We start from the raw sequence: 17493 nt of genomic DNA on the forward strand, positions 1-17493 counted from the left end.
TTCCAGGTTATCCGCCAGCTCTCTATTCCTGCTATTGTATTTTCTTTTTCTTAATCCCAAAAGCTATTTCCTATTTTTGATTCAGGGATTATATGTCTTTTCTTGTCTCTCTGAAGATATTATAGTTTCCTTGAACTATTTTTTTTTCGCCCTTATTCGCTGTCTCTGTTTCTTCAGAGTTACTTTTTCCTCTTTGATCGTTTTGATTCTCATCTTTCCTGCCACAGGCTGTACTCCAATGCCTGGAGATTGTTGAGTATCCATATTTAAGAGTGAGACATTAAAGAAACTCATTGGAAGCCTGTGTATCAGTGGGGCCTGTTGACTCCCTGATTGTTGGCCTCCCTACAGAGAGATTAAATGAGATCTCGGTATTTCATTAGAGGATTTTCTAAAAGCCATTATCTTTAAGTCTATTGTCTTGGACCAATGGTTTTCCTGGAGAATAATGTTCCAATCTCCTGACTTGGAACCACAAATCAGACATCAGAATGTGATGGGAGGAAATGGCGAGGGGCCTCATAATTCAGTATTTAGCTTTCATTATTTCCCATTTTCAGTTCAATACCTTGACCCTCATCCTTTTAACTTCATAGCCTCTCTGGTTCATTTTCCTCATAAGCTAAACCTGTAGTGTTCTGTCTGGGAGGGAAAGAGGAGCCACTTAGCAACCTCGTGATAGAGGACATCTGGAGGTAGGCTTCTAATTGCTCCCGATACAGAATTTCAGCAAAATTTTCCTCTTTTCAGGCCCAAATTTAACATCTTTCTTAGAAGTATCTGGGCTTTAATTTCTGAACATCTCCAGACTTCTGGCATATGAAGTGATTTGTTTTTAGTGAATTTCTGTGCTTAGCTAAGCTAGGTACTACTCGTTCATCCTTTGTTTTAGCTTCCAGATTTTGTTAAAATCTTATTAAGCATTTATTTTTATTTTTTATTACTTTACTGTCATTTTAGTAGATTTTGAGAGGCAAGGTATATAAATGTACATGTTCAGTTTGCCATGTTTAACTACTCAACACCTAGAATGATTTCTAAAATATATATTGTACATCTCAGGTCATGCCACTGTCCTATTTAATTACTCCAATAGTTTTCTACAAGACCCTACATGATTTGACCCCTGCCTACAACTCTGACTTCATGTTGTAACCACTTCTAGAACATTATGCTCAGCTCACAAAATGTTCTTTTTGCTCCAGTCTGGGAGGCTTTCTTCTTATTATCAGTTTCTCTGCCTGGAATGCTCTTCCTGCTGTTGGTGCAAGGTTGTTCATAAGCACACTCACCTCTTCAGAAAGACCTTTGCTACCTACATTTGTCCTTTCTATAACTAACCCAGTTTTATTTCCCTTATAGCACTTGTCATGATAAGTTTATTTGTTCATTTTCTCTCTACCTCAGAATGTAAGATTCAAAGGGCCTGGATTTTGTGTATTTTGATTTCTACTGCAGCTCCAGTTCCAAGCAGAATGCTTTGCTAATAGACGCTCATTAAATACTTGTCCAGTGAAATAAGGACTGAACTATAGAAAAAAGATATGTGGGATCTTGTAACCTTGAGGCAAGAACTTGTCTTAGCCACCTTCCATCAGCAGAGCGTAGTTGAGAGTGTGACATCTGGTAGCATTTTAATGCTCACTCTGTGCACTCCTGCCGTGCTCTAGGACCCGCCCCTTCATTCAGAAAGACGTCAGAGCCAGTCTCTCCCACTTGGTTAGCAGTCCGGACCCTGCTGGGAGGTGGAAAAAGACTACGACTTCCAGAATGCACTGCAACTCAGCCGGGCGTGGAGCGGTGCATTCTGGGAGTCCTTTCCTTCCGGGGACCAGAGGAAATGCTTTTTTGAATGTGATGCTGGAAACTGAATCCTTTCGGAGTCGCAGGTCCCTTCCCCGGTTAACTGCGAATCTCTGGGTGGAGAGAGGACCTGCCTTCGTCTCTCGGGTCAGGAAAGGTAATCGACGCCGCGCACGCTCCTCTGCGCGCAGCCGGTTTCGCCTGCGGGACCCGAAGAGGAAGCCCAGCCGAGGGTAGCGTGGCCACGGCGGGGTCGCGGGGCCGGAGGCAGGTCCTGATGGCCCCAGCTTTCATTTCCCAGGCCCGGAGCGTTGACCCAGTCGGTGTCGGAGCTGGTTTCGAGTCCTGGCTCGGGACGCCGGCGCGAACCTTGGACAGACGTGGCCCTTGCCGCCCCGCTCGCCCCTTGCCCACCAGCACTGCCCCCCGCCCTTCCCGCTCCCACCCCGAGTGGCAGGGAGTTCCGCGCCTCCCGGTCCAGCCGAGTCCCGGCCACGGGAAGAGAAACTCGCTGGGTTTGACTTTCTTTCCCCTCCCCCCACAGGGGATGGGGCGCGGGGGGACGTGGGGTGGGTTCTTCTAAAACCAGGGACTGTTTTCACTCTTCTGAAGGGAAATGAGAAAAACAAGGACAGCGTAGGAAGTTCTCATAAAACTAAGTTTATTTAGATGGTGGGAATAGTTGATCTTCTTTTCCTGTTTCCCTTAAAATAGCTCGCAGCTGAATAATATCTGTGGTAGGCAGGTTGTGGCGGTGACTGCTTTTTAAAAAGTGATTTCTTAACAAAATCACCACTTGTCGGTAGCTAGTACTTTATTAGTCCACAGACCTCAAAAGTGACTGCTGATTTAGCACAGCTCGTGTTATAAGCCGAATCTCCAAGCGGTGAGATGCTTTCCCTGAAACTATGAAACCAGAGATGGTACTCCAGTTCTCTAGGCTCTGGAGTCGGTGCGCTTTTCTACTCTGCTCAATGGGCTTCTGTCCTTCGGGTTGAGAGTACTGACTGGGTTGGCACTGTAGCTAACCATTTCCTGGTGTGGTGACATGTCCGAGCTAGGGTTTACTCCATGGGGAATAATAATGATACTTAAACTAGTTTGAGATATATTGAGCTCATTCACCGTTAGCTGCCATTGTTAAGATGTGTTTATTTACCCTCCCCATTGTTGTATTCAGATACATCAGTTGATGAGGCTTCCTTGTTGTCTCTTACCTGATTTATCTCCCCTGGACAATTTTATAAATGTTACTTTCTCTCTACCTCAGACCGCACTTTATGAAATAGCTGAAAAATTATTTTAATGTTCATTATTATTATTGCCTTTGTTTTGTTAGACTCATTAAATTGAAACACAGGGACGGTTTGGTTGAGATTTATTAATAAGTTTGTATACTTGAGGAACAGTAAGTACATTGAAAATGTCTTCACCTAAATAGTCCAGTTTTGGGTAAACTTAATTGTTCCAAATCATTTTATAAAATGCATTTTGTTTTCAACTCTTATTCTCTAACTTAACATAACATTGTGTTCTTTTCTAGCTGCTGGATGTACCATGCTTTCCTGTGATATTTGTGGTGAAACAGTGACCTCAGAACCGGACATGAAGGCTCATCTCCTAATTGTCCACATGGAAAATGAAGTCATATGTCCATTTTGCAAATTGTCGGGTGTGAATTATGATGAAATGTGTTTTCATATTGAAACTGCTCATTTTGAACAAGATGAATTGGGCAGAAACTTTGAGAGGATCAATACCATACACTGTGGAACTTCAGATAACAGGAAGGACAACACCCAGCAGAGCAGAATGGAAGTTAATTCAAGTATTCATTCACCCTGTGCATCTAATCATCCGAAAATTTCAGCTCAAAGCCTGCCTAAGGATGGTACTTTAGAACATAAAGCCTTTTATTCAGAGAACTTGACTGAATCTAGAAAATTCTTGGAAAGTAAGGAAAAACAGTGTGACCTATCCAAAATAAAAGGATCAATTTATGACACAGTGTATAGTCCTCCTGAATGTCCATTCTGTGGAAAAATAGAAGATTGTACTCAAGATATGGAAACTCATGTGAAAACAAATCATGCCAATCTTTTAGACACTCCAGTAGAAGGTAAAGTGTTCATTTCATATAATAACTAATGTTAGTTCCAGTTAACATGTGGTGCCCTGAAAGTTGATTTGTAAATCAGATTACTGCAATCAGATTACTACAAGTGTGTTTTAAAAATCAGTCTATATCTATAGCATTGTTTATTTGCAATTGTTGCAATACAATACAATACAAAATGGGAAAGAAGATACATGCAGGTAACATATGTTTCAGCTACATTGAGAGTCCTTTTATTACCTTTCTGAAGAGAAAGACATCATCAACTGAATGGCATCTGGACTGCTTCAGACTCTTGACTTTTTGTTATTGAGTTCTAGTTTGATTTAATTATGATCAGAAAACACTATGATTTCAGTTCTTGCCAGCATTTGGCGTTTGTTTTCCATGTTCCAGATTTTGACCATTCTAATGTGTGTAGTAGTGTCTTACTTTAATTTGCAAGTCCCTAATAACATGTGATGAACATCTTTTACTTATTGTTAATCCTCACCTGAGGATATTTACTCATTGATTTTTGAGAGAGTTAGAAGGGAGGGGGAGAGACAGAAAGAAACATCTGTGTGAGAGAGACCTATTGATTGGTTGCCTCCGCATGTGCTCTCTGACCGAGGATCGAGCCTGTACGCTCCTTGATTGGAATCAAACCCCAGGACCCTTAAGTCTGAGGGCTGATGCTGTAGCCACTGAGCCAAACCAGCTAGGGCATGAGTTGTATTTTAATAAACACTGCCTTTATCATTATTCAAAGAGTGTGTATACATTTTTTATGGACACCCTATATATACAGTAGGATATTAGCCATGAAAAGGAAATCCTGCTGTTGGTATCTACCTGAGTGGACCTTGATGGCATTATGCTAAGTGAAATAAGTCAGACATAAAAAACAAATACTGTACAGTCTCACTTATATATGGAATCTAAAAAATAAAACACCAAACTCATAGGAAAAGATATTCAATTTGTGATTACTAGAGGCAGAGGTGAATGGTGGGGAAATTGGATGTAGGTGGCCAAAGGTACAAACTTTCAGTTATAAGATATTTAATGAGCTCTGAGGATGTGATATACAATATGATGACTAGAGCTAACACGTCTGTATATTTACTCTTTAGCAAGAGTAAGCGTAAATCCTGAAAGTTCTCATCACCTGGGGAAAAAAATTTTTTTCTCATTTCTATATGATATGGATACTAACTAAACTTATTTTGGTAATCATTTTATAATATGTGTAATTCAAGTCATTATGCTGTACACCTTAAACTTATACAGTACAGTATGTCAGTTATATCTCAAAACTGAAAGAAAAATACTTAGTGCTCTAGCTTATCTTGGTAGGCTCTGTAGCTTTATTATCATACAGATAATATAATTAAACATTTCCAAGTTCTTTCCTAAACTGAGTATGTGTATGCTGCATCAAATTTTTCCTTTTTGTTTTTAAATTTTCTCTTATGTGCTGGTTAAAAGAAGATGGAAGTAGGAAAAGAGAGTATGCTGGAGCATGTCTGTAAATTTATATCATTTAAAATGTGGCTTCAAACCCTCACATAGAAGGAACATTCAAACACTTGACATTTCAAGTTGTAGAAATTTTTTGGCAAGAAACCAAACAGTCTTTGACTTGGGGTGAAGATCTAAAAGTTTTCTAAATAAAACCAATTGAATTATATCTCTAATACAGACTGTGATCAACCATTGTACGACTGCCCTATGTGTGGGCTCACCTGTACAAATTACCATCTTCTCCAGGAACATGTTGACTTGCATTTGGAAGAAAGCAGCTTTAGACAAGGTATGTTTATATGTTTAAAAATAAGAATGTCATTATTTAATTTCCACTTGCTAGGACACATATCTAATTTTTAGATTAGTGATATAGAGAGAAAAAAAGCATACTGGTCAAAAATAAGTCTGTCCCTTTAAAGAATTCAAATCTAGTTCCAACTTTTTAAAAGAGGTCGGGGTGGTTTTTTATTTGTTTTAAATATACTTTTATTGATTTCAGAGAGGAAGGGAGAGGGAGGAGAGAGAGATAGAAACATCAACGATAAGAATCATTGATTGGTGCCTCCTGCACACCCCCACACTGGGGACTGAGCCCGCAACCTGGGCATGTGCCCTGACCAGGTATTGAACCGTGACCTCCTCGTTCATAAGTCGATGCTCAACCACTGAGCCATGCTGGCTGGGCTAAAAAGGTTTTTTGTTGTTGGTTTTTTTTACAGAAAAATTGTGAAGAATAAACTGTTGTGACCAACTGAGCTAGAGGTGTGCATCCAGGGTTTTGCCTCAGAGTACCAATATTTAGAAGACAGTGAAATATTAGGCAGCTGATTTGTAAGTTGAGGCCATTTTTTCAGCAGCTTAGAAGTAACTGAATTTAACATTTGGTCAGCCAAAATTGTTGGTGAACTAGGATGCTGTCATATAGCGCAAATTTTAAAAAGAATGTGAGCTATGTGACTAAAAAGTTTTTCAAGTGCCTTTCTAGCTGCTAGCCCAGCTTTTTACATTACCACTTACTAGTTTTATAAGTGACATGAAAGTTTTCCTCTGTACCCTATTTTTTTTTAATGTGGTATTATTTAGGAATCATTATGGTGACTTAGCAGTGGAAATACCCTATATGACTTGCACAGTCCTACTGAAACAAAATATAACATAAACCCTAAGAGAAACCAACTGTATTTTAATGAATTTTAGTTTTTCAAGGTACATAGATACTACCTGTTGATGCCGGGGCCTCGGTATCCAGTGTCATTGATCCTAGTACCAGTCAGTTATCTCCATGGACAGACAGCATTACCTGCTCAGACTAATCCCAAGATGAGAATGAGTGTAGAAAAGATGGAACAGTTTTCTACTCTGTTCTTTACTAACTGTCATGGAAGAATAACCCTCTGGAGCTGAGTATCTGATAATTCTTACTTTGTTTATGAATAGGCTTTGTATTGGTGCATAAATTATCCTGTCAGCCTGTAATGGGTAATGAGAGAAAGATATGGTCTGAGTATATCACTGTAAATAGCCTCAGCAGTACACTAGAAGTCCGTTGTAAATTGCATATCTCCAACAATAGAAGTGGGGACCAAATAGGAAGATGTAGTGGAGGCTTGAGAGATTGGAAAGGAAAGAAAGAATAATCAAATACATTATTAAACCACCAAATTGGGGGATCAAGAAGATAAGATACTGGCTAAAAGCCAATGGCTAATGGATCTGTGGAACTGGATTTTGCAAACATATTTTTATGCTCTTTATTATTTTCTTCCCAGATTTTTTTTAAACCAATCTATTTGATTTGTGTTAATAAAGAACACCAATGAATGATGTGGCTAATTTCTCTAAGTTTGGGTTTCTTCAGAAGATAATAATATCTATCTTCCTAAAGTTGTTATAAGGTTCCAAATGAGACAATAAATGGAAAGTCCTTGTCTCAACCTAAACACTCAGTGAATGTTAGTGATTTAAATGGAGGCTATTCTCTTACAAAAGTATTTTAAGTTCTGCTAACTTTGTACTTTTGATTTCTGTGACATCATAGGCATGAACAAATTGCAAAATATAGCAGTTACTCCTTTTTAAAATATATATATATATATAAACATGTAATAAATGAGCTTTGATTTCAGTAATTATTTTATTCTAAACACTAAAAATACCTGATAGGCATGGATAGAGTCCAATGTTCTAGAGACCTAGAATTGGCTCACCACCTTCAAGAAGAAGAAGACAGAAAGAGATCTGAAGAATCAAGACAAGAAAGGGAAGAATTTCAGAAGCTGCAGGTACATAAATTATAACTATTATATTTTGATATTTTGGTTTGGTAGAATTCTTAATTTTCAGATATGCTGTCAAGACTTCAGCCTATTGCTTTTGTCCTTGTTATTATACTAAATATTTTTTAACATGTATTTTATAGTTCCTAACAGCCACCATTTGTAAGTACTCATTCTGGTCATGTACTAGGGTAAGCACCTCACATCATATCCCAAAATCTTCACAACAAGTCATCTCTCTGGAGAAATTATTTTAAACCTTTTTTTTTTTTTTAGTAGCTTAACTTGCTCAGGATCAGGCAGTATTAAATGAAAAGCTTGGATTCAAACCCATGGTTAAGTTGATGGGGCAAATTAAGAAACCAAGATTCATAATATATGGTGCCATGTGGGTACTTGAAATATTAGAGGGAACAATTTGTAAAGTATACGTTGTCTAACCACTATGCTATACACCTGAAACTAATACAGAATAATATTGAATGTAAGCTGCAATTGAAAAATAAAAGAACAGGTTATATACTTAGGACATAGCAAATCCTTTATTGTGCATTGTGCATATCATAATTTTCCCAAACTTATATGACCTCTCACTTTTTTCTCAGGCATCTCACACATGGCAATATGGGAGAAAATTTAATTCTCACCTTAGACTATCTGATTTTGGCTATTTTTCTCATTGGTGATTTATTTACTTGCAAAATATTTTCCCACCAGGATTCAGAAGAGAAAAGAAAGTTGGCTTTTCACAACTCTTCTTGCCTTATGTAATTTTTGCACATTATAAATACAAAAAGCTTCCAATATTAAAGGGAATTTGTTATTCCCTTTGCCAATTAGTTGTTTAGATCTCAGGAACTTTTTCCAAGAAGGTCTTTTTATACATATTATTTGAGATTCTCTGTTCCCTGTGCAAAAACATAGTTCATTTACTAGGTAGAATGAATGCCTGAATGAATTATGAATTAAGCAGGCCTTTGTAGACTAGCTTGGGAACCAAATAACAAGTACTGACAGGTTTCCTTGCAAAAATCATCAGTGTGTTCAGAACTCGTCTGCCTTGTACTTTTAGTAGGAAAACAGGATTCTCTACCACAAGAAAAGCAAGTCTCTTGCCATGATGGTTGTTTATAGAGAAGGCTTTTACTAATTCAGGGATTTTGTATGCGTGTGATTTATTTCTCATAAAAATCTTTAAATTGACTTTTATAAAAGTCTGTAAACCAAAATGTTTCAAAATGCATTTCCAGATGAATGAAATTATGGTAAGTTTCCTTCCTCACCAAGGTAAAGGGACATAAAAATTAAGTTATTTGTTTTATATTTAATAGCGACAATATGGTTTAGATAATTCTGGAGGGTACAAACAGCAGCTACTACGAAGTATGGAGAGAGAAGTAAATAGTGGAAGAATGCATCCATCTGAATTTCACAGAAGAAAAGCTGATATGATGGAATCACTAGCTATTGGTATTGATGATGGGAAAACAAAAACTTCTGGTGAGTTCTTAAACATCAAAATCATGGTTTTAATATTCTGTGTATCACCGAAGTAATCATCAGAATTACTTGAATTTTGCCTAATTTTCATAATCTACAGTTTATATAGGTTTAGGTGAGACTGTGTTCAAATAATTTTTTAAAATGTGTTGTTTTGAAACGTCTAAACTTCTGTTCTTAAATAGTTCACCTAAAAATAATTCACTTTTATATTGTGTTAATTTACTTTGTATTTGGAAAATGAACTTTTTGACTTCGTTAAGGTTATTATGGAATTGTTTGCCAAAGTGGTCAAAATCCATATTTGCATCTGTATTCTCACTCACACTTTGTATGGTGGCACTATATAATTTTGGCCATTAGGGCACGAAATGATGTATGTCTTAATTTGCATTTCTTTGTTTATTCCTGAGGTAGTTTCTTCAAGAAATAACCTATTCCATTCATTTGTCCTTTCTCTGTTTTATTGTTTTTCTTTTTCTTACTAATTTGTGCAAGTCCTTTAAGTACATCAGGATTCTAATTCTTTGTTGATTTTATGAGGTATAAATATCTTCAAGTCTATAATTTTGCCTTTAAATTTCATATGTGGTATGTTTATTCTTTAAATTTTATTTTTCAATTACAGTTTATACTCAGTCTTACTTTGTATTAGTTTTAGGTTTACAGCATAGTGGTTAGACAATCATACTTTACAAAGTGGTCTCCCAAATATTTGAAGTATCTACCTATTATAATCTTATTGACTACTAGCATATTTCCTATGATGTACTTTACATCCCCATGACTGTTTTATAACTACCAATTTGTACTTCTCAATCCCTTCAACTTCTTCACTGAGTCCAACCCTGCTTCCCTCTGACTATCATTTGTCTGTACTCTGTATCCATGAGTCTGTGTCAATTTTGTTCAATTATTTTACTCTTTAGATTCCACATACAAGTGAAATCATCTGGTATTTATCTTTCTCTGACTGACTTATTTCACTTAGCATAATACCCTCCAGGCCCATTCATGTTATCACAAGTGGTAAGATTTCATTCTTTTTTATGGCTGAGTAATACTCCATTGTATATTTGTACCACAGCTTTTTATCCACTGATCTGTTGATGGGCACTTGGGTTGCTTCCATATCTTACATATATTCTTTCAAATTATTGTAAAAGTGTCATTTTTAAGAAACTCCCCCATCTTTGAGATCATGGTTGTTTTTTTAATTTATATATTTTATGAAAGATTGCTTTTCATATTTTGACTTTAATCCAGTTGGAATTTATTTGTTCATATGTGTATGTGAGAGGAAAGAGGGAGAAGAGAAAGAAAAGGATGGATCAAATATTTTCCCTTTATAACAATACTTTAATTTCTTATTGCTTATTTATCTTAGTACCATTTAATGAATCTGTACTTTCTCCCCTTATACTTCTCTAGGGGTCTTCATGTAAAAAGAAGTATGTGAAGTAGGGGATCCTAGGAAATGTATAATATGATTCATTAGGGTATACAGTAAGAAAATATTAAAGTGTCTATTTGTTTTTAATTTGTGTCATTCTTTAATTTCTAAGTGTTCATATATTTAAGAGTTACTAAAGAACCACTAATTTATATGTAATTTAAAATAAATACAAATGTAAAAGATTACAGAGCACAGCCCTAAAATATACTATGTCCTTTTGATAAGCTGTCTTGAAGTTTCGAAGTGATTGATTTAATGGCAAAGCAGGACATGAACTAAGGTTATATCAGTAAAAAGATAAAAAAGATGGAATTGACAAAATTTAAATGTGGCATTTGAGGGACAGATTGATATTAGAAATATATTAGGCAGCCATAGGAAAGTAACTAATTCTTCTAAATCTTCTCACTCTCTCTTCTACTTTAGGGATTATTGAAGCGCTTTACCGGTACTACCAGAATGCTGCCACAGATGTCAGGCGTGTGTGGCTTTCTGCCGCAGTGGATCACTTTCATTCCTCTTTTGGTGACAAAGGTTGGGGTTGTGGTTACAGAAATTTCCAAATGCTACTGTCATCATTATTACAAAATGATACTTACGATGATTGCTTGAAAGGTATGTGAAGTATAGTACTTTGAACTTATCACCTTATATGATATGGGGGGAATTAAAATATAGCGGGCACAGTTAATAGCTTTAATGAAGAAGTATTTTGGATATTTATATTTAGAGAAACTGATACAATAGAAAATATCAAGAATAACTCTTAGAAACTGTGTTGTAGGCTCCTCTAGAATACATGCTGTACATGAAATATGTATAGTAGGGACTCTTAATGGCTTTGAGGAAGAAATACTTTAGGATATTTACATTAAAAACCTGAATTCTGGTTGGCGGAAGCAAAACTGATACAATATCAGATGTCAGCAATATCTCTCTTAGACTCCTCTAGAGTAAATGGTGTACTGCTAAATGATACTATTCAACACTTTTATAACTGCTATGTAACATGTTTGCTTGTATGATTTTAGGTATGTCAGTTCCTTGTATTCCAAAAATTCAGTCTATGATTGAAGATGCATGGAGGGAAGGTTTTGATCCTCAGGGTGCCTCTCAACTTAATGACAGGCTACAGGGAACAAAGGCCTGGATTGGAGCATGTGAAATATATACACTTCTGACCTCCCTAAGGGTAAAGTATGTACCTAAAAAGCCAAGGTGATACTATTGTCACATCTGGGAAGTTTTATGGTTGCTGTTTTTTTGTTTGTTTTTCTATCAAAGCAGTAGTTAAAAATTAAAATTTAAATAGCACTAAAAGGTTTATATGAAATAATAAATTCATTTCCTATCTCATGCTCCTTTCCATTCTCTAGTCTTTATCGGAAGCAGCTGTCATTCCCGTTTTTAAATAATATGCTTTCATGGCTTTTGTTCTTGGTTTATCAGTGTTAGACCTTGTCTACTGCATTCCCCTTATATTTCCCACCTGTTCACTCTCAATCCTTCTAACATGGTTAAATCTCAGCTTTTTTGAAGTTAGAGTTTACATCAGGACTGTATAAATATTATTATTGCTGATTTTATTTTATTTGGAAATTTTTTGCATCTTTTGTTAGCCCTGATATTATGAAATTTCACCTGGAATGTGGGATTTTGATATATTGTGTGGAGATTTGTTTTTCTTTTCTAACCGGGAATGGTGAATTGTAAGATCTCAGTGTAGTGTTTAAAGCTTGGACTTTCGAGTCAGATGCCTGTAATTGCTTCCGGCTTTCCTATCTACCTGCTCTGTGATTTAATTTGTCTGTACCCTTATTTATCTTATTTATAGAGTATTTCTATCCTAGTTCTACCATTGATAAAAGAACATATAAATAGTAACTTCTTCGTAGAGTTATAGTGATAATTAAATGAGATAATAATAAAGTGCTTGGAACTGTGATTGGAATGTAGAAAGAGCTCAGGGGTTAACTGTAAATTTATTGGTCATGTCTTTTTTTTTAATATTTGCTTTTTGTTTTACTGTCTAGATTCACTCAACTTTATTTCCCAACTACTCTATTGAAATGTTATTTTAGCAATCATGTTTTTAATTCTAAGGGGTAAAGTTTCATAGACTCCTATTCTTTTATGGTTGCAAAATTTTTTCCCAACACTTTGTATCTTTCTGTTCCTTGCACTTTTGTTTCCTCCATGTTAATTTTTTTCCATATCTATTTATTTTAGTCTTTTTCATTTTGAAGGCATTCTACCTTTTGTAAATCCTTAATTGTGTATTCCTAGAGTGAGGAACAAGGCACTAAAAAGCTGATTGGAAGTTTTGTGGGATTGCATGAGATTTGCAGAGTAACAGACTTCATTTAAGGAGTCTTAGGTGGAAACTTGCTATTTGGTTAGGGAACTCTCAAATATCAGTATAGAGAGAGATCATTTCTCAGAGGCCATTCAGAGAAGAGTTCTCCACTTTTCTGCTACAGCTCCTGTGTGTGTGTGTGTGTGTGTGTGTGTGTGTGTGTGTGTGTGTGTGAAGTGAAAAGTGATTTGCCTTCTTTATGCAAACTTCCAATTAATCTCATATTGTTGTCCCCATTACTACTCTCCCCAATACCTTATGCCTCTAAGCTTTCAGTTTTCCATTTTTCAGAATGGTGTGACCGTTTATCTGTCCCCATTCTCTTTGTCCTTGGGTGTTTAAGTCATTTCCTTCTTCAGTATTTTGTTGTTGGGCTTTCGAGAGGGAAGAGATGCCTTTGATCATCTTTAATGGAAAATGTGCCTTAAGCTTCATGACTCCATAGTTTCCTTTTATGTCTGTTCCTAGGTAATTTATCCAGTGTTTTACACTGTTTCTACCATAGTAGTTGATATATTTATTGCTAAAAATATTTTTAAAATTTTAAATAACGAATGTGTGTATAACTTACTTGAATAATTTAAATTGAAGGGAATAGTTTTATGTCCTCTAAATTTTTTTTTCTTTTTGCCATCTCTTCACACATTCATATTATATGTACTTCATCATGTTTGAGCTTTTATAAAAATTTTAAGGAAAGGAAAATTGCCATCTAAAATACCTGATGTATCCAGCTTTTTCTTGGTACCTGAAATAGTTTAGTCTTCCTTCGAATAAAACCTTTTTATTAATGAACCTGAATTTATTTGCTAGTTTTTTAAACGTCTTCCTTTTGCACTCCATGAATTATACTCTGTTGGGTACTATTTACATTCTTAAATACAGACATGCAGTCAACTGCTAACCCAAAAGTCGTTTCTACTTTTTAACAACTATCCAAAACTTGATTTCAACCTTTAAAACTCGGTACTAATCAGTTTGAAAGTTACCAACATTAAACTTACTGAAGTTAAAATGACAACCATTACAGTTGGAGATTTTATTGCCAACAGACACAAGGACAGGATATCTATGCTATACTTTAAAGTGAAAATAAAGTATTTAAAGTGCTTTTGTTTATACCTGACCTTTTTAAAACAGTTGTTGAAAAGTATACACACTTGTTAAAATAATTTTGTTTATTCAAGGTTGACTTCCTCTTGAGGAAACAATACCACAACCGGTGTCTGGTGCCAAATAGGAGATCGATAGATAGGTAGATGGGGTACACAGGTTTTTCTGATTTCTACAGGTATTCTTTTCTTATTTATTATTGGAATTTGAGAGAGCTGACAGGAAAAATACTCAGGATATTTTTGATAAATGTGAATGGTTGTCAAGGAATTAAATGTTGGCTTCCAATTGATTATCAGGTTCAGAGACTTTAGAATAAAAGCCGTGTCTCGGGTTTTATGTAGGTGATTTTTTTAAATCTCATTTATTCATGGAGATTTTATATATCAGAAAATCTTTTTAACTTTATAAGTCATCAACTTTATTATGAAGTTATTTAAATATTTTCTCATAAAATAGTTTTTTATATAAATAATAAAATTCGCATTTTTTTCTTCTTAGGAAAATGAGATAGAATTAGTTTTAAACTAAGAATTTTTTTGTATTATTAACTCCACTGATGAAAAGGATTTTTAAGATATTTTCTAAATAATTTATTCTGTCCATTTTTTCTAGGTGCCGTATTGTGGATTTTCACAAGTCAACTGGTCCTTTGGGTACGCACCCTCGCCTGTTTGAATGGATACTGAACTATTATTCTACAGAGAGAGAAGGGGGTCCAAAAGCCGTGTGTACATCTAAGCCTCCTATCTATCTGCAACATCAAGGTTAGTGCAACTCAGAAACAATAACTGTAGCTTACAAGCATGTCTTTATACGACAAAGAGTTAGCTTTTGCTTTAGGACAGGTTAAAAGTCTGATCATGGGGAGTAGGGTGATAGTAACCTGTCTGATTTTCATAGTTACATTTTCATTTCAGTCTATTCCTGGGTAATGAAAGATGATACCCTTGGTATCTTCAGGGCTGCGTGGTTCACTCTTCCTTTATTGTTTATCCCTTACTTTTTTCAGGTCTTTACCCATGTGTCACTTCAGTGAGGCTTCCCTGACCACCTTACCTAAAAGTTCATCTCATTATCCCAACTTCCCACCACTGGCATTTCTTATCCCTTTTCCCTGCTTTATTTTTTTAGATATAGTGTAATATATACTTTCCTTATTTATCTTGCTTATAGAGTATTTCTTTCTATTGTGATGTGAGTTCCATGAAGGCAGGAAAGTTTGTTTTGCTTGCTTTGTATCACTGATTCCTGGACTAGTGCCCGGCACAGGCGTGTTTGACAAATATTGAATGGGTGATCTGGATTGACAGGAATGAGGAAAAGTAATTGTTAGGAATACAAGCTGTAAAGCTTAACTTTTGAAATTCTAGTATATAGTATATATTTATTTCTGTTTACCTTTTAGAACCATTAGAGTTTTGTTTTATGGTAGGTAATTTTCAAATCCTTTCATTTGAGATCTTTATATAGGAAGGATCAAAGGATTGGGAAAGAAAAACTAAAATGTGTGACACAGTAGAAAATTGTTTGTAATGAAGCCTTTAGAAAACTAAAATTGAACAAAGGAAAACTGAAAAGTTAGGAAGTAGAACTGAATGCGTGTGTCTTAGGAATGAGAGAGGTCAAATAACTATGTCAGATGGACTAACTATATTTATTGTCTAAACATTCATTTGCACACACTTCTTATATGCAGAGAGAGTATTCAGTGTGTGTGTGTATACATATTTATATCTGTATGTATGGCTGTAGGTAAATCATATATAGCTGTTATTTTATTTTTTGATAGGTCATAGTCGAACAGTTGTTGGAATTGAAGAGAGAAAAAACCAAACGTTATGTTTACTAGTGTTTGATCCTGCATGTCCTTCTCGAGAAATGCAGAAACTATTAAAGCAAGACATGGAGGCTAACAGTCTCAAGCAACTTCGGAAATTTGTGGGAAATTTAAAGCATAAACAGTACCAGATAGTGGCAGTAGAGGGCGTTCTAACTGCAGAGGAGAAAATTGTAAGTCTTTATCTGGAATTTAATTTTTTTTATGGCTTGGATTTTAAAATGTTTATTTTTCATTTCTTAAATTCAAGATTGTAATTTTGCTTAAGAAATTTTCAGTATCTTGAAATTATGTTTAGATTTTTTAAAATATTAGAATAATATGTATTCTAACTAATTGATTTCTGCTTACAATTAAGTTTTTTAAAAAATTTTGTTTCAAGGCCAGGAGACAAGCATCTCAAGTGTTTACAGCCGAGAAGATTCCTTGAAGAATTAAGCATTTCAGTGAGTGTGGAACTTCATGTCCCAAATTCAGATATTAAATTCCTTAATGCAACTTATGAACCTGTGAATTCTCTAAATACTCAACTTTTAGTTTCTAAAATGTCTAAATATATCATTAGTGATTCACTGTTTAGAAACTTAGAAAAATACCTTGTTTGCATTGTGGGTTTTATATTTCTTACCCATTTCAGAAACTGATTTTGTATTATAGTCATATTTAATATTTATTGGGTTCTTATGTTAGGTATGCTTAGTATTTTCCATGTATTAATTAGTTTAATCTTCAAAATAGTTCTGTGAGATAAGTGTTATTATTAGTGTGTGAGGAAGCTGAAACTGTAAGATTAGTAATTTGCCTGGAAAAATTTTCATAATCCCAGGCTGTCTTACTTTCAAATTCTTACCAATGTTTGGGTGTTGGGCACACAATGTAATATTCAGATCATGTATCATAAAAATTACACTTGAAATCTATATCATATTAATATCACCCCAATAAATTTAATCAAAAACATTGTTTTCTTCTGTTGTAAAACATTTCATGAAATTCCCTCCTTACCTCCTAGAAATAACTTAATATTTAACAACAGATGTCACTCTGAAAAGAGGGATTTGCTTTTGTTCAATATTCACACTCTTACTTATACAACTGAGATTTAGAGTCTTGTGTGTAATGTGTCCCATAGGAAAGAAACTTTCAGACTCATGTTGGCTGTGCTGTGTAAGGTTGCAAAAAAGAATCCTACTCTGGTCAACTGAAGCAGAAAGAAATTCATTGAGAGATGATCAGAGAAGCTCACAGAATGAAGCAGGGGATCCCTCGGGGATGAGGACGACGGAGCCCCAACGCGCTAGGGCGTCTGCATGCACGACTCCGGGGACCAGGTTCATTGACGCAGATCCATTTGAGGAACTACAGGGGTATATATAGCATGAGGGGACCAATCAGAGGGAGACACGTTGCTATAGGCGACCAATCAGAGGGAGACACATTGCTATAGGCGACCAATGGCTGAAAGGCTGGGGTACTATGCATGTGGCTCTAGGAGTTAGTTCAGGCGGGCATTGCTACTTCCTG

At 35.6% G+C, this 17493-nt stretch overlaps 1 protein-coding gene across 1 annotated transcript; it reads left to right on the forward strand.

Annotated features, from left to right (window-relative positions):
• Positions 1–1839: 1839 nt before the first annotated feature.
• ZUP1 (zinc finger containing ubiquitin peptidase 1) lies at positions 1840–16922 on the forward strand. Its single transcript, XM_081094954.1, has 10 exons — positions 1840–1960; positions 3347–3922; positions 5604–5714; positions 7592–7710; positions 9036–9204; positions 11087–11275; positions 11692–11857; positions 14745–14896; positions 15922–16142; positions 16352–16922. Exons 1-10 carry the CDS (start codon positions 1858–1860, stop codon positions 16397–16399), a joined length of 1854 nt encoding a protein of 617 aa, XP_080951080.1. The 5' UTR covers positions 1840–1857; the 3' UTR covers positions 16400–16922.
• Positions 16923–17493: the final 571 nt, after the last annotated feature.

This window comes from Myotis nattereri (genome assembly GCF_964212035.1).
Source record: "Myotis nattereri genome assembly, chromosome: 6".
Lineage (NCBI taxonomy): Eukaryota > Metazoa > Chordata > Mammalia > Chiroptera > Vespertilionidae > Myotis > Myotis nattereri.

What these genes read in the sequence shown, in the direction of transcription:
- ZUP1 (XM_081094954.1), top strand. Translation starts at nt 1,858, where the DNA reads ATGCTGGAAACTGAATCCTTTCGGAGTCGCAGGTCCCTTCCCCGGTTA. An exon ending in CGTCTCTCGGGTCAGGAAAG is followed by an intron (nt 1,961 to 3,346) that starts GTAATCGACGCC and finishes GTTCTTTTCTAG; the next exon opens with CTGCTGGATGTACCATGCTT. An exon ending in AAGAATTTCAGAAGCTGCAG is followed by an intron (nt 7,711 to 9,035) that starts GTACATAAATTA and finishes TATATTTAATAG; the next exon opens with CGACAATATGGTTTAGATAA.